The sequence below is a fragment of the Macaca mulatta genome, chromosome 6 (genome assembly GCF_049350105.2).
Source record: "Macaca mulatta isolate MMU2019108-1 chromosome 6, T2T-MMU8v2.0, whole genome shotgun sequence".
Lineage (NCBI taxonomy): Eukaryota > Metazoa > Chordata > Mammalia > Primates > Cercopithecidae > Macaca > Macaca mulatta.
Genome location: NC_133411.1, coordinates 154,628,810 through 154,653,183, shown reverse-complemented (window position 1 = coordinate 154,653,183; position 24,374 = coordinate 154,628,810). Strand labels below are relative to the sequence as shown.

Genomic DNA, 24,374 nt, shown 5'->3' with positions numbered 1-24,374 from the left:
TATGGCCATGACCTGGATTCTCTGAAGGGAAAAGGTTGTGATAAATGTAGAAGTACTTGTCTGTGAAATAGGGCATTTTAATTTTGTTTTCCTTCTTTCTATAGGGAATTAGAATCATGGAGATGCTGCTAAAGGAACAGTGTGGTGCCCCCGTAGCTGAATAAAGAATCATCAGTGAGTACCAAAAGCAAAGTCAGAATTATTTACGCAAGCCATATTTTCATGCTTATCAGCCTGGTATTCGAAAGCAGCCTCCCTGGGCTATTCACGCTGCACATTTCCCAGTTATATGCACAGAATACTATTTCACAGGTGTTTTATCTCTTCAGTACTTTTATTTACTTGGTCCTTTGATTTTCAGAGCAGTTTTGTATTACATGCTGGGTTACAACTCTATTCAAATTGTTAAAACTGTTGCACAATCTACCATGATTGAGAGCCTCAAGCTGTCATAGATTTGTAAAGACTGCAGCTCAGATTAACTGAAGCTTAATGTTTTTGTTCTGAAAATAATCAAAGGAAGGCTTTAAAAGTGTAATTGGAGCACGAAGAGAAACAAGAAGGGGCATGTTGATTGGCCAGTGAAACAAATATCTCTTATTAGTCATCTGCATTTCCACTGATTATGGGTAGCTGCCTGAAATGCTATTGAAAGGGATTCTGAGGTCTTGAGAGTAATTCTCAGGCTCTGGGTAAGAGCGCCTTGATGGTTAACAGTGTCTGCCATGGGCAGAGGATGGAAGGAAGACAGCACTCATGCTGAAGCACGTGCCACATCTAGGGCAAATGGTACAGGGTTAACAGATAGTGGGAGATTGCAGAACTACTCAACTCCCTATCCCCACCCCCTAAATTTCTGTTGTCTAAATCAGGGAGAATGATCTTTATAGTGGAAAGGGCAGGACAGAGTTATTTAAGAGAGAATCAAAGCCCAAAATAAATGAGTATGATAGATCTATATCTTACAGAATTTATAGGCTTTAGGTTTTTTTTGTTTTTTGTTTGTTTGTTTGTTTGTTTGAGATGGAGTCTTGCTCTGTTGCCCAGGCTGGAGTGCAGTGGCCTGACCTCAGCTCACTGCCACCTCTGCCTCCCGGGTTCAAGTGATTCTCCTGCCTCAGCCTCCTGAGTAGCAGGAACTACAGGTATGCACCACCATGCCTGGCTAATTTTTGTATTTTTAGTAGAGAAGGGGTTTCACCATGTTGGCCAGGCTGGTCTTGAACTCCTGACCTTGTGATCCACCCGCCTCAGCCTCTCAAAGTGCTAGGATTACAGGCGTGAGCCACCGTGCCCAGCCAGGCTTAGGTTTTTAACATCTGAGAGTTGAAACCTTTGAATAAAACAAACTTTGCCTTGGGTAATGTAGAATTACCTCAAATTTTCTTGTGTTGGTTTAATCGAGACATGTGGTCTTGTGTAAGCAACCTGGTATTCTAATTGTGATAAACAATAAAATTTGAGAGCAGTTAACCAATAAGAAGCAAAGGGAACATCATATAGAAGCACCTTGGCGTACAAAGCATGCTGTCCAGACCTGTGAATGAACATTATTTGGAGAATTGTAAAGTCTTTCTGCTTATTTGCAGGTTGGACTCCATTTTGATTAATATTACACCTCTGTCTACTTAATACATATTAATAGATTCTTATATTACTAGAAAAGCTAAACAGGATAATTTCATTTAGCATAGGCATACACACAGCAGGTGCTCATAAAATGCTGGAATTGGATCTAAATATGGTTTACTCCTACACCCACCCTGTTCCTTAAAAAATTATAGAGAACAACTTGGCCACATCTCCCTGTTTTTCTCGGCTAGTATATTTGTGAGGCTCACTAAGCACCTCTTGCACTTGCATGCTTAAGCACAGATCCCATCTTACTCTGGGGGGTGGGATCTCGAGTCAGCTCCAAGGTAAATGAAGGAATGAGGGGTCTCCATTTCCATGGGAAATGTATACACCTATTGGTCTTCAAACTTCAAATTAGTGGTTTTGAAACTGTCTTGAGCATCTGAGTCATCTGGAGGATTTAACACAGATTGGTGGGCCCCACTCCCCAAGTCACGATTCAGTGGGTCTGAGATGGGGCCTGAGCATTTGTGTTTCTAACAGTTTTCCAGGTGATGGTGATCCTGGTCCTAGGGCCACACTTTGAGAATGGCAGTTTCAAATGAGTTCACATCTCTGGGTAGAGACAGATGAAATGTCAGGGCACTGAGAAAGCTAATAGGAGTTAGGAGTTAGATATTATTGTCGTGCATTCGGTCAACTTTTGATTAATAGGAAGAATGATATTCTTTGTATGGCTTTTCCCTGATTTTAGCATCTCAGCTTCTTGTTTGCCCCCTTTTTTGTTGCTTAAATGTGGCCAGGCTCCACCCTCGAGAAAATGCAGTTGAAAAGAGGGGAGGTGAGATTCACATCAACTTGTACTTTAAATCAATTTGGATTTAAATTGTTGGTAGTGAAGATGAGTAAATTAAACAAGTTTATAGCATTACCTATTGTCTTGTTACCCATGTTCTGTGTTTTGTTTTGTTTTATTTTGAGACAAGGTCTCGCTGTTCTGTTGCCCAGGCTGGGGTGTAGTAGCGCAATCACGGCTCATTACAGCCTTGACCTCTGGGGCTCAAGCAATCCTCATACCTCAGCCCCCTTAGTAGCTGGGACTATAGGCGTGTACCACCACACCTGGCTAATTTTTTCCTTTTTTGTAGAGATGAAGTCTCCCTATGTTGCTCAGGCTGGTGTGTTTTGTTGTTGTTGTTGTTTGTTTTTTTGCCCTGTGGTTGAAGGCTAAGCCATGAACTTGGGGCATCGTATTGTTGGTGAAAAGCAACTTATTCTCCTCTCTTAAGTGAAATGGTCGAGGTCTGAATATAACTAAGAGTTTAGTACAGGACAGTTGCATGTAATGCATTCAATGCAATGAAATTTCCTGAAGGATTTACATAATTCAAAGTCTCAAAATTCATGACCAGTTTTCTCAGAGGAGTAACTGTAAAGTAGGGGATATATGTATATGTATGTATGTACTCTTACCACATAAATCTACAATTTGATGTTGCATCGAATGCTGCCAGCTTATTCTTTTACTTTTTTCCCATTTTCTTGACTATTCTTACAGAGTTTTTCAAGTTTGAAATGTGCCTATTTTAATGGAACTTTTAAATTTCTCAGAAATAACTGTATGGAAAATGGAGGGGGTGGTTGTAGGTGGGAGTACTATTGTTTTCATGAGTTGTAAAATGCTACATTAAAAGAAGTGGGGGAAATAAGCTCTATAGCTATAATAAAGTAGAGGCCAAAAAACTACAGCCTATAAACCAAATTTATCCTGCTTCCTGCTTTTATAAATAAAGTTTTATTGGAACACAACTATGCTCCTATGTTCTAAGCTACAACTCAGAGTTGAATAGTTGTAACAGTGACCTTACAGCTGCAAAGCCTAGAATATTTACTGTCTAGTTCTTGAAGAAAATTTTTGCCTACTGAGTTAGTATCCTAAATTGACATCAAGGAGTGTTGTGGTGAATGGCCTTTTAAAATACAGTTTGACAGTTTGTTTTTCTTGCATTAGCTCTAACATCAACACTTTGTGAAGACTTGGCTGATTTTATATTAAGACATAAAAAGGTATTAAAATAATAACAGAAAGTTAAAATACCAGCAACAGTGGTCACTAAAATTGCTCATAAAGTTCCAATGCACGTACACAATGGAGTAGACATGTAGGCATTTAGTTTGGCACATAAAGTGGCACTGTGATGAGGCTGTAGGGTAGATGCTATTTATAATTTACTCAATTTGCCAGCTTTGGAATTTTGCAATTTTTGATACTTAAAAGACGTTTTGTGGGATTTGCAGAAATGTGCATAAGGAGACAGTATTTAATATTTTTATGTCATACCATATTTTAAATTTGCATAATTTAAATTCACATAGGAAGTGACTACATTCCACGTTGTACCTAACATTAAAGATACTTCACAGAACTCTCCGATCTGTATGTCCAAGTGGGTATTTGAAGATTAGAAAGCTTAGAAGGTGATTTTTGTCATGAGCCAAAATGGAGACACATAAATCTCACTAACCAATATGTTTGTGGCGTTGCTGTTGACACATCCTTTTGATAGATTTTTGATTTCCTGTCATTTTTGAATAAAACAAATAACCCTGACATCTGTCTGTTCTTGCCACTGGCGGTTGGGAGATCAGGCTTGTTGAGATTTGACAGCATAGCAGAGTTCTATCACATTGGAATGATTAAGACCTCAATTTTAGCTATATCTTAACTCTTCTCTGAACCAGCTCCTTTGGGTAGTTGGACTTAATAAAATGAGGTGCTTGCCTTGTTCGAAGATCATTAGGAGGGAGAAATGCAATTTCAAGAATTATCCATAGTGATAGAATTCAAGTGGACTCTGAAGAGTTGCTTCAGAAAAGAGGGCAAATAGGTATTGATTGGTGAGACATGTTTATGAGGTGATAAAGCCTGTTTGCTTTCTCTTGCAGGAGAGCTGTATCCATGTCTACTTTTTTATTTTTATTTTTTATTTTTGAGAATCACTTCTTGGCCACAACACATCACAGACACAGTTTCTGGAATACAGGTTTGAAGATACAGTGTCGGCAGCTTCAAGAAGAGAAGACTTTCTTGCCAGGACATAAAATGATATCCTCCTCTGGGATCCTACTTCGAATAGTGGAACTCAGGGAGATGAGATCTTCTTGCTGGATTTTTATGACACAATCTCTTTATAATTTTACAAATAAAGGAAAAAAGACCCATGTAAGATGATGTGTGCCCTTCCTCAGGGTGTGCTGCTGGTTGTCTGGTGATGGTGTGAGGGCAGCTAAGGACAGGATAAAGGCCTGGAGAGGGTGCTTGTGCCCTTATGTTATCAGCACCATTGTTCATAGGATTTGTGAGGGGATTCTGGAACCAATAAGGGAGTTGAAACTGGTACCTGATTCACGGGTGGACTGGAACAAACAGGAATGTGCCAGACCTATGTTGAAGCTAAGCCGTATTTATAACAATGTTTAAGATTCTCAGAAATCAGGAGATTTTTATCCTATCCATAAGTAATAGGTAACTGCCATTAGTATAGCTTTTAGAATGTAACATGTAAACTGTGATTTGGTCCTCTGAAAAGAACATGAAATGAAGAGTGGGAAGGCAGTTTCTTGTCTGCTAATTCGTTCTGTGATGTGGAGCAAATCATTAACCTCTCTGTTTTTTATTGGGCAAATGGGAATAATCAGGCACAAGTCTTTCCACCAATGCGTTATGGTGATTAAACAAGGTAATTTTGTGTAGGTTTTTAAGTCAACAGACAGACCTGGGATTGAATCCAAGTGCTGGCACCTACTTGCTCAGTGATCATGAACAAAATTTTAAATCTTTCTGAACCTCATTTAAAAAAATTTATGAAACAAGATGATAGAATTAACTTTGTGAGATTGTTGAACTGATCTGAGATCATGCCTATGAAGCACCTAGCATGATGCCTGGTGCATAGTAGAAGACCAGGAAGTGGAAGCCATTATTATGTAAAACATTTTGCAAATGTACTTTTTAACTGTAATGTAAGGTGGTACTACTGTTTGAAACTTAGATGGCAGTAGTTTGCATTTCTCGTGATCAGAAGCCAAAATATAAATACATACTATCTAAAAAATCTTCAAGAGTGGTAATAATTTGGAATTCATCTTCTTAAGATAAAAATCAGGGCAGGGTGTGGTGGCTCACGCCTGTAATCCCAGCACTTTGGGAGGCTGAAGCGGGTGGATCACAAGGTCAGAAGTTCAAGACCAGCCTGGCCAATATGGTGAAACCCTGTCTCTACTAAAAATACAAAAAAATTAGCTGGGCATGGTGGTGCATGCCTGTAATCCCAGCTACTCAGGAGGCTGAGGCAGGAGAATTGCTTGAACCTGGGAGGTGAAGGTTGCAGTGAGCTGAGATTGTGCCACCGCACTCCAACCTGGATGACAGAGCAAGACTCCATCTCAAAAAAAAAAAAAAAAGAAAGAAAACAACAACAACAACAACAAAAATCTGGCCATTACTGGAGAGTCTTGGGGAATTTTTTTTTTTTTATTATACTTTGTGTTCTAGGGTACATGTGCACAACGTGCAGGTTTGTTACATATGTGTACATGTGCCATGTTGGTGTGCTGCACCCATTAACTCGTCATTTACATTAGGTATATCTCCTAATGCTATCCCTCCATGCTCCCACCACCCCACAACAGGCCCTGGTGTGTGATATTCCCCTTCCTGTGTCCAAGTGATCTCATTATTCAATTCCCACCTATGAGTGAGAACATGCGGTGTTTGGTTTTCTGTTCTTGCGATGGTTTTCTGAGAATGATGGTTTCCAGCTGCATCCATATCCCTACAAAGGACATGAACTCATCCTTTTTTATGGCTGCATAGTATTCCATGGTGTATATGTGCCACATTTTCTTAATCCAGTCTGTCATTGATGGACATTTGGGTTGGTTCCAAGTCTTTGCTATTGTGAATAGTGCCACAATAAACATATGTGTGCATATGTCTTTATAGCAGCATGATTTATAATCCTTTGGGTATATACCCAGTAATGGGATGGCTGGGTCATATGGTATTTCTAGTTCTAGATCCTTGAGGAATCACCACACTGTCTTCCACAATGGTTGAACTGAAAAAATGTCTGAAAAAATTTCCACATAATTTATTGATGAATTTCAAAGTAATTGCATTTTTTCATACAAGCTTGCCACTGTGAGCCTCTTCTTATTGTATCTGAGCTCTTTGTGCTGCCTGAATTTTGTCTCTGAATTTCTTTTCAGCTTCATAGGGTTTCATTCTTCAATTGTGTTGGAGGGAAAAATAATGGTAGAAACTGAAATACACTTTGACCTTTTTTTCCAGCTTGTAAATGGCATTTGGTAGGCTTTTGGAGTAATAGCCTATTTCCAAAAATAAGAGGTGATACAAATTATTGTGGAGGTGAGAGACAAGAAATTTGTATTTGGAGGTTGACATTAGAGTAAGTTTAACCCTTCACACTCAACAACGCCCATCCTCTGAAGGGAGGAGTTCTCAACCTTGGCTGTCTGTTAGGATTGCTTGGGGAGCTTTCCGCAATTCTGATGCCTGGGTTGCTTCCCAGACCAAGAACTCAGAATCTCAGATAGTAGAACCAAGACATCAGCATTTAAAAAAACTCCTTAGGTAATTCCAGTGGGCAGCTAAGAACACTACAATGACTTCTAGGTATTTGCAGACATTATCCTATTTTTTTTCTTAATATCTCTGTGGTTGGAAAGGATCTTTATAGCAGGATTTTTTTATTAGAAATAGAGTGAGGCACAGAGAGGTTGAATTTCTACCTTGTGTGCAGGGGTGGCCAATGGTAGTGCTTGCAGGGATCAGGCAGCTGGTCTGAAGAGGGAGGCAGGCTGGGGCCCCTGGGGTGACGCCATTGGGAGCACATACCTGACTGAAAGTAGGCAGCTTTTGCCCAGTTCCAGCACAGTGTGGTTGTGTCGCTGGTCTTTTTTAGTACTTCCTATTTCCAATTTTCTAAGAAAAGACAAAATTAAAAAAAAATCTCCCAGTTTTTTATTGGCAACCAATTCAGAATTGTTTAAAACATTGTGCTGGCCAAAACAAAAAACATGTTTGCAGCCAGTAGTTTTTAGCCTCTGCTTCCAGAGTGTTAAGGACAGGCCAAAACATCCTGGCCAAGCTGTAATAGATTTGCATTTTTGTGTTCTGGATGCATGCTGCATTCTACCTCTCCTCCAAGACTACTTTTAGATGTATCTTCCTCCTCATTCCTAAATAATCCTCAAGGATTACTTTTCCTCACTCAGTATTTTTCCCCCTGCAGGCAGCTATTGCTTCCAGCTTCACATATATGGCTGAGAAATCTTATGGTCTTTTTTTTTTTTTTTTTTCATTTCCTTTTTTTTTTTGAGATAGGATCTCACTATGTTGATCAGGCTAGTCTTGAACTTCTGGCCTCAAATGATCCTCCTGCCTCTGCCTCCCAAAGTGCTGGGATTACAGGCATGAGCCGCTGTGTCTGTCCTCTTGTTGGAATTAATTAGGGTCTGTTAATTTTTTTTAAAATTATATGTTTTGTGATAAAACATTTAGAAGTCCATGTTTTTTATTCTGTACCGTGTAGCTTACGAACTGTCAGAACCAGGAGTACAGCCTTATTGGGCACACTAGAAACAAGAGTGGGAAAGGGTTAATTCACAAACCTGGACAGTCTCCTCCTGTCTTCAAGGCAATGATTCAGTCTGTGATTCTCAGACTTCCCATGTACCGGAAATCTCTGGGGAAATGTGCTAAAGTGCAAGTTCTCAGGGCCTTTCCCCAGTGATTCTGATTCATGGAATTTCAGTTGATCACTCAGCACACAGTATAAAGTTCTTATGCAGAGAGAAGCTGACTTGAACTATCACTATATGATTGAGGTGCTTTTACCAGGAAGGGGCTTTTATAGTTTCAATCATATATGGATGAAAAAGGTGCTGTATTCTTTTTCTATGAACTATTTTGTGTATTTTATAAGCAGTATATATGTACTGATATTCCGCAATAATGGTGAGGAATTGTAGGGTGCATGGTGTAGAAAACTCAAGGTTATTCTTTTAACTTGCACATCTTTTTTGCTTTATTTCAATCATTTACGTCAAACTATTTCTTAATTTAGTATACATTTCTCTGCTTTTGCAAACACAGTCTACTGGGGATAATTAAATCTTTTCAGAGTCGTCATATATGTTTTTAATTCTTTCAGGTCCTACTTAGTTTTGTTAAAGTCCCTACACTGAAGGCTCCAGATATGTTTGCTCTTTGAGTTCTACCATGGTTTTTTAGAGTTTTTCTTTTCCCTCACTTTTATCTGTCATTTATCTCTCCCATTACTGTTTCTACTTCTAGGAACCTTTCTCTAATTTGCCCTGGGGTTGGGAAATTGTGTAACTACATACTATATGTTGAGTAAGAGTAGAGAGGATTTGAATGAGGTTTTGAGAGGCTGTTCTAGCAATAAAAATGAATGTACTTTGCTACACTGACTTGGTGACATTAATTTAGTGGCTTAACTCCCTTCCTCTAACTCACTTCTTTATCCTCATCTGCAGTTGTCATATTTGTGACCTCATGGCAACTGAGATATTGCTAGAAATAATTTCTCTTGATCAATAAACCATTGTCTCCCCCAGTTGTGTTAGTGTTTTTGTGTATTCAGTTCTATAATGTGAAACTTAAGAGGATTAAAACTCAAAAAATTCTCAGGCCAAGTTTTTGTGTGGGATGAAGTGTTTCTGATTCACTGTTACTGTGATATAGAACTATAAATTAGTTGTTTACCTATGAAATTCCTTCCTGCAGTCATTCTGAAATAAAGTTGTTACAACTAATATTTATGTGTGCATTCTAATTTGGGGGGTATCCTATCTCTCAGCCGAGCTTATGGTTATCGTTAGTAGTAATAATCCTAGTCCTTTTCAGCTGCCCTAGATGAGGGTGTTATCCCGACCATATGACGTTAGCTCCCTGCCTTCCCTCAAGGTGAGACATTAGAGTTTCTCCCAGAAATAAGCAGAGGCCACAATTATTGAGTGACCTGGGTGGGCCATGTGCTAATGGAACAAAGGACCAGTATCCACAGAGGGAGAAGTAATGAAGCCCAACATGGACAAACAGAATGAAGCCAGGTGTTCCCAAAGGGTGAAGGAGAGAGAGAGTAGCTCCTTGTTGGCCTGTGAGGCTCAGCTCTATTTTCTGTACTTTATTTCCATGTTTCATATTTATCCTTTAATTTGTCCTCTTTTTACTTGAATGTGTTTGGGCTGGTTTCTGTGCCTTGTTACCAGAATACCTTGTCCATGCCCTGTTAATGCCCTTCCTTTGCTAGATTCCAGGTGTGGTGATGACCCTTTAGGAGTAGAGTCCTAAGTTCAGCCAGCATTTATTGAGCATCTGCTGTGTGCCCAAAAATGGCAGGATTTGTTTTCTCGTTTGACTTGATCCAGTGCATCACTAGAAGGCTTCTATCATTATATGAGGGGGCTTTAAAAGTTCATAGAAAATGGGATTAAAAGATTATAAACTTTATTTATCAAAATAAGTTCTATCAAGTTCAAGACACTTTTTAAAGCAATGATACCAGCCATTTAGTCCATCCCTAAAGAACTGAGGGTCTTGGAAATTTAACCATGTCAATGCAGTCTTTTTTACATTATTAACTGAAGAAAAATTGGTTGCCTTTAAAGGTTTCTTTTAAGATTAGAAAACAAAAAAGGGGCTGGGCACAGTGGCTCACACCTGTAATTCCAGCACTTTGGGAGGACAAGGTGGGCGGAACATGAGGTCAGGAGATCGAGACCATCCTGGCTAACACAGTGAAACCCCACCTATACTAAAAATACACACACACAAAATTAACCAGGTGTGGTAGTGGGCACCTGTAGTCCCACCTACTCCAGAGGCTGAGGCAGGAGAATGGTGTGAACCCGGGATATGGAGCTTGCAGTGAGCCAAGATCGCGCCACTGCACTCTGCACTCCAGCCTGGGCGACAGAGCAAGACTCAGTCTCAAAAAAAAAAAAAAAAAAAAAAAAAAAAAAAGAAAGAGAAAAAGAAAAACAAAAACAAAAAAAGTCAGAGGGATCCAAGCCAGGACTGTAAGGTGGATGCCTAATGATTTCCCATGAAAACTCTCACAGAATTGTCTTTTGTCTGATGAGAGCAATGAGCAGGAGCATTATTGTGGAGAAGGCCTCTGATGAAGCTTTCCTGGGTGTCTTTCTGCTAAAGCTTTGGCTAACTTTCTCAAAATACCCTCATAATAAGCAGATGTTGTTGTTTGCCCTCCAGAAAGTCAACAAGCAAAATGCCCTGAGCATCCCAAAAGACGGTTGCCATGACCTTTGCTCTGGACCAGTCTGCTTGTGCTTTGACTGGTCCACTTCTACCTCTTGGTAGCCATTGGCACGATTGTGGTTTGTCTTCAAGATTGTACTGCTAAAACCATGTTTCATCTCCTTGTGCAATTCTTTGAAGAAATGCTTCAGGATCTTGATCTTACCTGTTTAAAATTGCCATGGAAAGCTCCACTCTTGTCTGCACCTGATCTGGGTGCAATGATTTTTACACTCATTGAGTGTAGAGTTTGCTCAACATTATTTTTTCAGTCAGAATTGTATAAGTTGAACCAATTGAGATGTCTATAGTGTTGGTTATTGCTTCTGCTAATTGCCCTCCTCTTCAATTGGGGCACAAACAAGATTATTTTTTTTTCTTGTAAATGATGTGGATGGTCTGCCACTGTAGGGTTCATCTTCAGCATCATCTGGTCCCTTCTTAAAATGAGCTATCCACTTGTAAACTGCTGATTTCTTTGCAGAATTGTAAGACATCAATGATTTCATCATTCATCCCAAGCTTCACCATAAATTTGATGTTTTTCTTTCAGTCTTAGCAAAATTTATGTTGCTCTGGTAGAGGCTCTTTTCAAACTAATGTTTTAGCTTCCTTAGTGCCTCAAAGTAGATCCTGTTTAGACATATTATAACAACTGAGTATGAGTTTATTTTGGTGAAAAAAATTGAAATTCATGCATAGTTTTTCATAATATGCATTTTCCATGAATTTTTAAAAGATTCCATGCACTGACAGATGGCAGTAGTGGGAACCAATTGATGGTAAGACCAGACACCGTTACCTCTTGGGTATATCAAACAATGATTACTTATTTAAAGGATGCGGAAGAAAAATTAGCATAGGATGCACAGTGGAGAGATCAGCAGAAATGCATAGGTTGGCAGCCCCAAAGCTCACCAGCAAATGCATGGTTGTGAATGATAATGTCTGAGTGAGTGAAGTGCATGTTATACCTTTGTAAGATAACAGTTTCTCTCTAGCCCAGCCTTATATACAGAAGGGTGGAGCTGGCTGCATGAGACCACATCATCTGAGTCAGGTAGGAGCTTTGCAGTACACAAATTGTAGGGTACAGGACATTGAGGTATAAAAGTTTTTTTACCTTCAAGCTGTTCAGATGGTTACAGCCTAGTTTGAGGACATCCTTGAATTCAAGCTGCAGTATCAGCAGTGATTCGCTAATGTCTCAGGGTAGGAGGGTAGCATGCGGACTTGTGTGGTCTAGTCCTGTGAGCCCCAGAACCTCAACACAAGCCTTGGAAAGACTGAGGAAAGTGGAAAGGGAGAGTCCTAAGAATGGCAAAGTCAGTGTGGTAGGGACTCAGAAGAGAAGTTAACTCAAAGAAACTTAATTTACAGAAGTTTGAAATGCTGTCTTCAAAATTTTAAATGCAGTATTTTATACCTTAGCTGCCAATTGGTAAAACCCAGGGAACTTTAAAAAACACTGATGCCAGGGTCTCACCCTCAGAGATTCTTTCTGGTTTATTGGTCGGGGTTGCTGGTCTGATGCAGGCTCCAGCATGAGGGTTGCATATAGCTCCCAAGGTGATCCTGAAGCCGTGGGCAGTGATTCCTACCAAAGCCGGAAGTCATGATATTCTCTTATCAGTAGTAACCCTTAGGAAGCTTGCTGGAGAAGGAAGTTTGAGACAAAAGAGCTCTCCCTTCTAGTGTTTTACCTCAAGTCCTTCAGAAAAATACAAGTTACTGTCCTAGAAAAAAGTGTTCCAGTGCCTCTTAAATGCTAATAGAAGAAAAGAGATTCTAAAAATACTACTTCGTGCACAGCCTGTTTTGTTATGATCAAAAGTTTTAAGTTGCATTTGTTGGAACAGAATCCCATGGACAAAAAGGATCCCACAGTAACTCCAGACCCTTGATTGTCTTGAAGGGTTAACCTGAGTAACTGCACTGCCGGACCTTAAGATGTAGCTGTGGACTGCATGCTGTGCAAGAGGCAGCAGAGAGAAAATAGCAGCCACTATCCTGTTAAATTAAACTCCACGGAGCTATTCTCCAGCATTCTCAGAGAAGGTTAGAGCCATTTCGTGCCTGCCATCTGTTAGGCTGCTGATGGTATCATTACTTCTTTGTGCCGGTGCCAGGATAAACTTTTAGATCCGATGACAAAGGAGAAAATGCAAACTTGTCCAGTTGCATGTTTTTGTTTTCCCATTTTGAGTTTAGGTGTCTCCCTACATTTGAAAACTCATCAATTGTTCAAACTTTAAAATTATTGCACTGCCAGTTTCTTCAGTGGTTTGTAGGGAAATTATTTTCTGGACTGAAGCCCCTTCTTTCATTTGTGTTTGTTTAAGAATGCAGTCATTAGTCTTGTGGAAACCAAAGTCATTCTTGGTCAATCAGAGAAAAAAGCAAAAACCAATTCCCTGGGCCTCAGGACAGGAGGCTTACAGAAAGCAGACAGGAAGGGTTTAATGAATGAATCACCCCAAAATATAGTTATTGTAAATGGCGACAGGATATGAGGTGAGGAGAGGGAGAAAGAAACGGAGAACCCTACCAAGGTCATAGCTGTCACTGATTAGATGAGGGTGACTGAGGAAAACCTCTATTGTCTGATATTTTCTTTCACAAATGACATTTTAGAGAATTGGAGAATGTAGCATGGAGGTCTATGGTGTTCAATTCAATCCCGCCCCCTGAACCCTGCACCCAACATATCTTTAGGTATAGCAAAAAAGAGTTTAATGACGCTTTTCTGCTAGTTTCTTGGTGATTGGACATAAAGCCCTTAAAAAACTTGGAGTCGCATTAGTGGCACTCGATGGCCACAATTTCAAATTATGGTTTCAGATTGCATTAAGCAGTATGCATCAGATTACAATTGGAGCTATTCCAGTATGGAAAGTAGTCTTTCTGTATGTGTGAACTCGGAAGCTAGCATTGTAACTTGTTTCTTTAGGTGTTAATTGTTCTGTCAAGTGCTATGAGAATCGTTTCTTCTTGGAAAAATAAATGCTAACAATGTTTTTTGAGCCTTATTAAAGGAAAGGGTTTTGCAGAGAAGTATTGGGGAAGAGCGAGGAGTCAGCTAGACATGTAGTTTTCTGCTGGTCTACCTCTGAAACCTCTTTCTGGGGGGTTTCTCTTAGGGATCTGCAGTCATCTCTGTGAGGGGCGTGTTAAGTCACAAGATAGACCGACAAAAACTCTTCTTTTTTGAGATGGAGTTTCACTCTTGTCACCCAGGATGGAGCGCAATGGCACGATCTCGGCTCACTGCAGCCTCCGCTTCCTGGATTCATGTGATTTTCCTGCCTCAGCCTCCCCAGTAGCTGGGATTACAGGCACCCGCTACCATGCCCAGCTAATTTTTTATTTTTAGTAGAAACGGGGTTTCACCATGTTGGACAGGCTGGTGTTAAACTCCTAACCTCAGGTGATCCACCCACCTCAGCCTCCCAAAGTGCTGGGATTACAGGCGTGAGCCACCACGCCTGGCCCAAAAACTCTTCTTTTGGAGCATTAATTTTTCTCAAAGCTTTGTGGAAAAATAGTATTTTTATATTACAACAGGCAAATGATTTTGTAGAAAGTAAAATTGGAATGGATTCTTAATTTTTTAAAAGTGAGACTTAAATTGTGTTTGGGGTGCTGGAAATGCTTGGAATGCTGCCTAACACACAGCAAGTGTTCTGGTTGGTTGAATGTAATGGAAATACCAAAGAAGGGCAATTGCATATGGGTCAGCCTAATACAATTACTTGCGATCCGTACATTGTCAAATGCTGCAGAGCTCTGTTCTGCTGGTAGGGACCTGGGGTCTCTTGGAAAAGTTGGAGAAACCCTGATTGAGGCCACCCCCAGTCACTGGAACTCCTAGAATTTCCATGTTGTGCAGAATCAGCCTATGTTCTTGCAGCATATCTGGGAAGCCTGGGTAAGCCTTGCCATCAGCAGCATCATGGGTTATTTTGAATACTGAGTTAATATAGAGCTCTTGGTTACTAAAGCTCTTAGTTGAGAAAGAAGTCCTGTATAGAAATATAATGAGAATTTATTGAACATTAAATTCTCCATGATTTTCCCTGTAGTGTATGTGTTTGGGCAACGCTGTTTCCTCTTTTGTTTTCCTGGTCAGAAAAAAATGTGATTTGTCAATATAATGCTTGTAACATACCAGTTTTTCCTAAATGGAGGCAGTTCAGATATACCTATATACCGCAACATCTCTAACCAGTCAGTCTACAGTGTTTAATCCAGGGTGCTTGTTAAAATCAATGGGAATTGGTACAATTAGTCTTGAAGGGGTAAAGTAACAAACACAACGGAAAAAATTAACGAAACTGTGTTGTGATTCTTGATTCTTGTAATTATATTGGTGCAGCTGGTTCTGCTTTAGTGATGCTCTTACCATTTCCAAAACCAAACCTCTTTTCTGGTTTATTCTCTCGGATATATTTTAACTGTTATCTGAATGGGAATTGTATGGCAGTTGCCAGCAGGAATAACCTTTTTTAAAATTTACAAAATGCGCATATTTCTATTAAGAATGGCAAATACGGTACTATCCCAACTTCTTTGTTGAAATAGTATATGCTGGTCAGATCTGAATTTCGTGTTATAAAAGTGAAATTCGAAAATTTGGTAATAGATTAAGATGAAAACTTAAGAAATCTTAGCATTTGATTTGATTCCAATATTTTTTGAGCAATGGCCACAAAGCAAGCTCTGTGAAATTTAGGGATTGCATAATGTGGTGGGTGAGAATAAGGGCTTAGGAGCCAGGAGCTAAACTGGAATCCTGGCAGTGCTGTGTACTAGCTGTGTTATTTAAGCTCTTTGGGTTTCATTTTCCTCATATGTGAGGGAGTAATAATAGTGCCTACTTTGTGGGGTTGTTGAAAGGATTAAATGAGTTGAGACATGTAAAACAATTGGAGCCATTCCTGGCACATAATTAAACACTGGAAGAGATTGTAGAGTTGGTATAAATTCTTAAATGTTTAGTAGAATTCTCCAGTGACACCATCTCAGCTTGGAGATTTCTGTTTGGGGGAGATTTTAAATTATAAATTGAATTTTTTTCTTTTTCTAAATTTTATTTTATTTTTTAAATTTTACTTTAAGTTCTGGGATATGTGTGCAGAATGTGCAGGTTCGTTACATAGGTATACATGTGCCATGGTGGTTTGCTGCATGTATCAACCCATCCTCTAAGTTCCCTCCCCTTGCCTCCCACTCCACAAGAGACCCTGGTGTGTGTTGTTCCCCTCCCTGTGTCCATGTATTCTCATTGTTCAACTCCCACTTATGAGTGAGAATATGCGGTGTTTAGTTTTCTGTTCCTGTGTTAGTTTGCTGAGAATGATGGCTTCCAGCTTCAATCATGTCTCTGCAAAGGACAAGATCTCATTCCTTTTTATGGCTGTGTAGTATTCCATAGTGTACATGTACCACATTTTCTTTATCCATTCTATCATTGATAGGCATTTGGGGTGGTTCCATGACTTTGCTATTGTGAACAGTGCTGCAATAAATATACATGTGCATGTGTCTTTATAGTAGAATTATTTATATTCCTTTGGGTATATACCCAGTAATGGAATTGCTGGGTCAAGTGGTATTTCTGGTTCTAGATCCTTGAGGAATCCCCATACTGTCTTCCACAATGGTTGAACTAACTTACATTCCCACCAACAGTGTAAAAGTGTTCCTATTTCTCCACAGCCTCGCCAGCATCTATTGTTTCTTGACTTTTTAATAGTCACCATTCTGACTGGCATGAAATGGTATGGTATCTCACTGTGGTTTTGATTTGCATTTCTCTAAAGATCAGTGGTGATGAGCTTTTTTTCTATGTTTGTTGGCTGCATAAGTGTCTTCTTTTGAGAAGATCTGTTCCTATCCTTTGCCCACTTTTTGATGGGGTTGTTTTTTTCTTGTAAATTTGTTTAAGTTCCTTGTAAATTCTAGTTACTAGACCTTTGTCAGATGGGTAGATTGCAAAAATTTTCTCCCATTTTGCAGGTTTCCTGTTCACTCTGATGATAGTTTATTTTGCTGTGCAGAAGCTCTTTAGTTTAATTAGATCCCATTTGTCAATTTTGCTTTTGTTGTAATTGATTTTGGTGTTTTTGTCATGAAGTCTTTGCCCATGCCTATGTCTTGAATGGTATTGTCTAGGTTTTCTTCTGGAGTTTTTCTGGTTTGGGGTTTTACATTTAAGCCTTCAGTCCATCTTGAGGTAATTTTTGTATAAGGTGTAAGGAAGGGGTCCAGTTTCTGTTTTCTGCATATGGCTAGCCAGTTTTCCCAGTACCATTTATTAAATAGGAGATCTTTTCCCCATTGCTTGTTTTTGTCAGGTTTGTCAAAGGTCAGATGGTTGTAGACGTGTGGTGTTATTTCTGAGGTCTCCGTTCTGTTCCATTGGTCTGTACATCTGTTTTGGTACCAGTGCCATGCTGTTTTGGATACTGTCGTCTTGTAGTATAGTTTGAAGTCAGGTAGCATATTGCCTCCAGCTTTGTTCTTTTTGCTTAGGATTGTCTTGGCCATACAGGGTCTTCTTTGATTCTATATGAAATTTAAAGTAGTTTTTTCTAATTCTGTGAAGAATGTAAATGGTAGTTTGATGGGAATAGCAATGAATCTATAAATTACTTTAGGCAGCATGGCCATTTTCTCGACATTAATTCTTCCTATCCATGAGGATGAAATGTTTCTTCATTTGTTTTTGTCCTCTCTTATATCCTTGAGCAGTGGTTTGTAGTTCTCCTTGAAGAGGTTCTTCATATGGCCGGGCGCGGTGGCTCACGCCTGTAATCCCAGCACTTTGGGAGGCCGAGGCGGGCGGATCACAAGGTCAGGAGATCGAGACCACGGTGAAACCCCGTCTCTACTAAAAATACAAAAAATTAGCCGGGCGTGGTTGTGGGCGCCTGTAGTCCCAGCTACTCGGGAGGCTGCGGCAGGAGAATGGCGTGAACCCGGGAGGCGGAGCTTGCAGTGAGCTGAGATCGCGCCACTGCACTCCAGCCTGGGCGACAGAGTGAGACTCCGTCTCAAAAAAAAAAAAAAAAAAAAAAAAAAAAAAAAAAAAAAAGAAGTGGTTCTTCACATCCCTTGTTAGCTATATTCCTAGGTATTTTATTCTCTTTGTAGCACTTGTGAATGGGAGTGGCTTGCTGTCTATTATTAATGTAAAGGAATGCTTGCGATTTTTGCACATTTATTTTGTACCCTGAGTCTTTGCTGAAGTTGTTTATCAGTTTAAGGAGTTTTTGGGCTGAGACGATAGGTTTGCTAAATATAAAATCATGTTGTCTGCAAACAAAGACAATTTGACTTCCTCTCTTCCTATTTGAATATGCTTTATTTCTTTCTCTTGCCAGATTGCCCTGGCCAGAACTTCCAATACTATGTTGAATAGGAGTGGTGAGAGAGGGCATCTTTGTCTTTACTGGTTTTTGAAGGGAATGCTTCCAGCTTTTGCCCATTCAATATGATATTGGCTATGAGTATGTCATAAATGGCTCTTATTATTTTGAGATATGTTCCATCAATACCTAGTTTATTGAGAGTTTTTAACATGAAGGGATGTTGAATTTTATCTAAGGCTTTTTCTGCATCTATTGAGATAATCTTGATCTTTGTCTTTGGTTCTGTTTATGTGATGGATTTCGTTTATTGATTTGCCAGCCTTGGTAATATTATTGATATCAATAAAGGATGTTAAGCCAGCCTTGCACCCCAGGGATGAAGCCCACTTGATCATGGTGGATAAGTTTTTTGATGTGCTGCTGGATTTGGTTTGCCAGTATTTTACTGAGGATTTTTGCATTGATGTTTATCAGGGATATTGGCTTGAAGTTTTCTTTTTTCGTTGTATCTCTTCCCAGTTTTGGTATCAGGATGATGCTGACTTCATGATATGAGTTAGGGAGGAGTCCGTCCTTTTTGATTGTTTGGAATAGTTTCAGAAGGAAGGAATGGTGCCAGCTCCTCTTTGTACCTCTGGTAGAATTCAGCTGTAAATTGATCTGGTTCTGGGCTTTTTTTGGGTAGTAGGCTATTTATTACTGCCTCCATTTCAGAACTTGTTATTGGTCTATTCAGGGATTCAACTTCTTCCTGATTTAGTCTTGGGAGGGCGTATGTGTCCAGAAATGTATCCATATCTTCTAGATTTTCTAGTTTATTTGTATAGAGGTGTTTTTAGCATTCTCTGATGGTAGTTTATATTTCTGTGGTGTTGTGTCCAGAATTGGTGGGTTCTTGGTCTCACTGACTTCAAGAAAGAAGCCGCAGACCCTCGTGGTGAGTGTTACAGCTCTTAAAGATAGTGTGTCTGGAGTTTGTTCCTTCAGACGTTCAGATGTGTCCGGAGCTTCTTCCTTCTGGTGAGTTCGTGGTCTCGCTGTCAGGAGTGAAGCTGCAGACCTTCGTGGTGAGTGTTACAGCTCTTAAAGGCAGCGTGTCTGGAGTTGTTTGTTCTTCCTGGTGGGTTCATGGTCTCGCTGGCTTCCTGTTTTGTTTTTGTTTTTGCTTTCCATTTTCTTGGTAAATTTTCCTCCATCTCTTTATTTTGAACCTCTGTGTGACTTTGCATGCGAGATTGGTCTCCTGAATACAGCACACCGATGGGTCTTGACTCCTTATGTAATTTGCCAGTCTGTGTCTTTTAATTGGGGCATTTAGCCCATTTACACTTAAGGTTGGTATTGTTATATGTGAATTTGATGGGGTCATCATGATGCTAGCTGGTTATTTTGCACACTAGTTGATGTGGTTTCTTCATAGTGTCATTGGTCTTTATATTTCGGTGTGTTTTTGCAGTGGCTTGTACTGGTTTTTCCTTTCCATATTTAGTGTTTCTGTCAGGATCTCTTGCAAGGCAGGCCTGGTGGTAACTAAATCCCTCAGCATTTGCTTGTCTGGAAAGGATTTTATTTTCCTTTGCTGATGAAGCTTAGTTTCACTAGATATGAAATTCTGGATTAAAAATTAGTTTCTTTCTTTTTTTTTTGAGATGAAGTTTCACTCTTATCACCCAGGGTGGAGTGCAATGGCGTGATCTTGGCTTACTGCAACCTCCGCCTCCTGGGTTCAAGTGATTTTTCTGTCTCAGCCTCTTGAGTAGCTGGGATTATAGGTACCTGCCACCACATCTAGCTAATTGTATTTTTAGTAGAGATGGGGTTTCACCATGTTGGCCAGGCTGGTCTCAAACTCCAAACCTCAGGTGATCTGCCCTCCTTGGTCTCCCAAAGTGCTGGAATTACAGACATGAGCCGCCTTGCCGGCCCAGTTCTTTTCTTTAGGAATGTTGACTGTTGGCCCCAAGTATCTTCTGGCTTGTAAAGTTTCTGCTGAGAGGTCTGCTGTTAGTCTGATGGGCTTCCCTTTGTAGGTGACCTGGCTTTTCTCTTTGGTCACCTTTAACATTTTTTCCTTCATTTCAACCTTGGAGGATCTGATAATTATGTGTCTTGAGGTTTATCTTCTCATAGAATATCTTAGTGGTGTTCTCTGTATTTCCTGAATTCGCATGTTGGCCTGTCTTGCTAGGTTGGGGAAGGTCTCCTGGATAATACCCTGAAGTGTGTTTTCCAGCTTGTTTCCATTCTCCCCACCTTCTTCAGGTACTCCAATCTATCATAGGTTTGGTCTTTTTATGGAGTCTCTTATTTCTTTGAGGCTTTGTTCATTCCTTTTAATTCTTTTTTCTGTAGTTTTGTCTGCATGCCTTATTTCAGCAAGGTGGTCTTCAAACCCTGATATCCTTTCTTCTGCTTGGTCGATTCAGCTATTGATACTTGTGTATGCTTTACAGAGTTCTCATGCTGTGTCCTTAGCTCCATCAGATCATTTATGTTTCTTTCTAAACTGGTTATTCTAGTTAGCAGCTCCTCTAACCTTTCATCAAGGTTCTTAGCTTCTTTGCATTGGGTTAGAACATGCTCCTTTAGCTCAGCACACTTTTTTTCTTACCCATCTTCTGCAGCCTACTTCTGTCAATTCTTTCATCTCATCCCCCGTCCAGTTCTGTGCCCTTGCTGGAGAAACGTTACAATCATTTGGAGAAGAAAAGGGACTCTGGCCTTTTGGATTTTTGGCATTTTTTTGTTGATGCTTTCTCATCTCTGTGAATTTGTCTAGGTTCGATCTTTGAGGCTGCTGACCCTTGGATAGGGTTTTTGTGGGGCCTTTTTTTTGTTGTTGTTGATGTTGTTGTTATTGCTTTCTGTTTTTCTTTCAATGGTGAGGTCCTTCTTCTGTAGGGTTTCTGTGGTTTGCTGGGGGTTCACTTCAGGCCCTATTCATCTGGTTCACTCCTGCACCTGGCGATGTCACTCAAGGAGGCTGGAGAACAGCCCAGATGGGTGCCTGCTTCTTCCTCTGGGATCTCTGACCTCAAGGGGCACCAACCTGATGCCAGTAAGATTGCTCCTGTACAGGGTGTCTCACAACCCCTGTTGGAGGGTCTCATCCAATTGGGTGGCATAGGGAACAGGACCCATTTAACGAAGCACTTTGTCCCTTGGTGGAATGGGTGTGCTTCACTGGGGGGAACCCACTCGTCTGGTCTGACCAGACTCCTCAGAACTAAGTCTGAGGAAAGATTAATTCTGCTGGGCCACAGGAGAAAAGGCTAAGTCTCTTAGTCTGCAGAGACTGCAGCCACCCCTTCCGTGAGGGGCTCAGACCCAGGGAGATCTGGGTTCTGTCCCTGAGTCTCCGGATGGAGTTATGGGAGTTCCTGCAGAGACACCCTGCCCAATGAGGAAGGATGAGTCAAGGTCAGGCCTGAAGAGGTACTCTGGCCACAGTCTGCCACAGCTGGTGTGTTGGGCTATGGGGGATACGTCTTGGGACCAAGCTGTCCAGCCTCCCTGGCTCCAGCAGGGGAAAAGCATGGCCTGGAGCTATGGAGATGGATGCTGTCCTTCCCCCACCCATGGAGCTTAGCGTGTTAGGCAGTTGTGAGTCCCAGTGCTGGCCACTGCTCCTCCCAGAAGGAGCTCAAATGGCTTAGACAGCAGGCAGCTGGTTGTCCCTCCCACTGGGAGCTCGGTAGGCTTAAGCAGATTGCAGCTGAGAGGCTGTTGAGAATCTGCACTGCTCCAGGGTTGGGATGCCACGCCTCTGTAACACAGGTTCGCCAGTGGGATCTTCCGACCTACCCGTGGAATTTCACTCATGCGGCCCATTCTGGAATGCAGTGGCTCAATCTCAGCTTACTGTAGCCTCCACCTCCTGGATTCAAGCGATTCTCCTGCCTCAGCCTCCCAAGTAGCTGGGATTACAGGCGTGTGCCACCATGCCTGGGTAATTTTTTGTATTTTTAGTAGAGACAAGGTTTCACCATGTTGGCCAGGCTGGTCTTGAACTCCTGACCTCATGTGATCTGCCTGTCTCGGCCTCCCAAAGTGCTAGTGTGTCCGGAATTAGTGGGTTCTTGGTCTCACTGACTTCAAGAATGAAGGCACAGACCCTTTCGGTGAGTGTTACAGTTTTTAAAGATGGGGTGTCCGGAGTTTGTTCCTTCAGATGTTCAGATGTGTCTGGAGCTTCTTCCTTCTGGTAGGTTCGTGGTCTCGCTGTCAGGAGTGAAGCTGCAGACCTTTGTGGTGAATGTTACAGCTCTTAAAGGCAGCACGTCTGGAGTTGTTCGTTCTTCCCAGTGGGTTCATGGTCTTGCTGGCTTCAGCAGTGAAGCTGCAGACCTTCCTGGTGTTACAGCTCATTAAGGCAGCGTGGACCCAAAGAGCGATGCAACAAAGCTACCACATTGTGGAAGGGGACGCCAGCAGGTTGCACTGCTGGCGCAGGCAGGTTGCTTTTATTCCCTTATCTGGCCCCACCCACATCCTGCTGATTGGTCCACTTTACAGAGAGCTGATTGGTCCGATTTGACAGAGTGCTGATTGGCACGTTTACAATCCTTGAGCTAGACACAGAGTCACAGAGCGCTAGTTAGCTAGATACAGAGTTAGCTAGATACAGAGTACCAATTGGAGTATTCACAAACCCTAAGCTAGACACAGAGTGCTGATTGGTGTATTTACAAACCCTGAGCTAGACACAGAGTGCTGATTGGTGCATTTACAATCCTTGAGCTAGACACAGAGTCACAGAGTGCTAGTCCTCCAAGTCTCCACTAGGTTAGCTAGATACAGAGTACCAATTGGTGGATTCACAAACCCTGAGCTAGACACGGGGTGCTGACTGGTGTATTTACAAACTCTGAGCTAGACACAGAGTGCTGATTGGTGCACATACGATCCTCCCGTTAGATATAAAAGTTCTCCAAGTCCCCATCCAGTTCAGGAGCCCAGCTGGCTTCACCCAGTGGATCCTGCACTAGGGCTGCAGGCGGAGCTGCCTGCTAGTCCCCAGAGGCACCTGCACTCCTCAGCCCCTGGGCTGTCTATGGGACCCAGCGCCACGGAGCAAGGGGCGGCACCCATCGGGGAGGCTCAGGCCATGCGGAAGCCCACCACAGGCGGGGAGCTCAGCCACGGCGGGCTGCAGGTCCCAAGCCCTGCCCCCCGGGAGACGGCTAAAGCCTGGCGAGAATTTGAATGTGGCGTTGGCGGGCCGGCACTGCTCGGGGACCAGGCGCGACCTCCGCAGCTGCTGGCCCGGGTGCTAAGCCCCTCACTGCCCTGGGCCTGCGGTGGCGGCAGGCCGCTCAACGTGCCGGGCCGCCGAGTCCGCACCGGTGCCCGCCGGAACTCACACTGGCCCGCTAGCGCAGCGCACAGCCCCGGTTCCTGCCCGTGCAGCCCCGGTTCCCGCACTCGCTCCACACCTCCCAGCAAGCAGAGGGAGGGGGATCTGGCCTCAGCCAGCCCCAGAGAGGGGCTCCCACGGTGCGGTCGCGGGCTGAAGGGCTCCTCAAGCGCCGCCAGAGTGGACGCAGAGGCCGGAGGCTGAGAAGGCGCTGGAAGAGTGAGGTCTGCTAGCACATTGTCACCTCTCACTAGGATTACAGGTGTGAGACAAGGCGCCCCGGCCCTTATGGTTCTTTTGCATGGGAACCTATGATCACTCCAGTTTCTAGTCGGCCGTTTAGGCCCCGCCCCCTAATTTTCTTAATGCTTGAAAGGGCTATTCACATGTTCTATTTCATATTGGATAAGTTGTGGTAATTTGCATTTTTTGAGAAATTGGTCAATTTCATCTAAGTTGTCAAGTTTTGGTCAAATAGGACATCTTTATTATCCATTTGGTATCTGCCTGGATTTTAGTGATATCCCATTTTATTCCTGATATTGGTAATTTGTATCTTCTATCTTTGTTCTTTGTCAGTCTCGCTAGAAGTTTAATTTTATTGATCTTTTCAAATAAGCAGTTCTTTTATTTTCTGTGTGACTTTTCTGCTATATCTCATTGATTTCTGCTCTTTATTATTTCTTCTGCTTACTTTGGGCTT

At 41.7% G+C, this 24,374-nt stretch overlaps 1 protein-coding gene across 1 annotated transcript in view; it reads left to right on the top strand.

Annotated features, from left to right (window-relative positions):
* Window positions 1-9,435, top strand: part of PRELID2 (PRELI domain containing 2) — an 82,736-nt gene extending 73,301 nt beyond the window's left edge. The window contains exons 6-7 of the mRNA XM_001099038.5: window positions 105-174; window positions 4,522-9,435. Coding sequence (XP_001099038.2) covers window positions 105-164 — 60 coding nt within the window. The 3' untranslated portion in view covers window positions 165-174; window positions 4,522-9,435. The remainder of the gene's footprint in view (window positions 1-104; window positions 175-4,521) is intronic.
* Window positions 9,436-24,374: the final 14,939 nt, after the last annotated feature.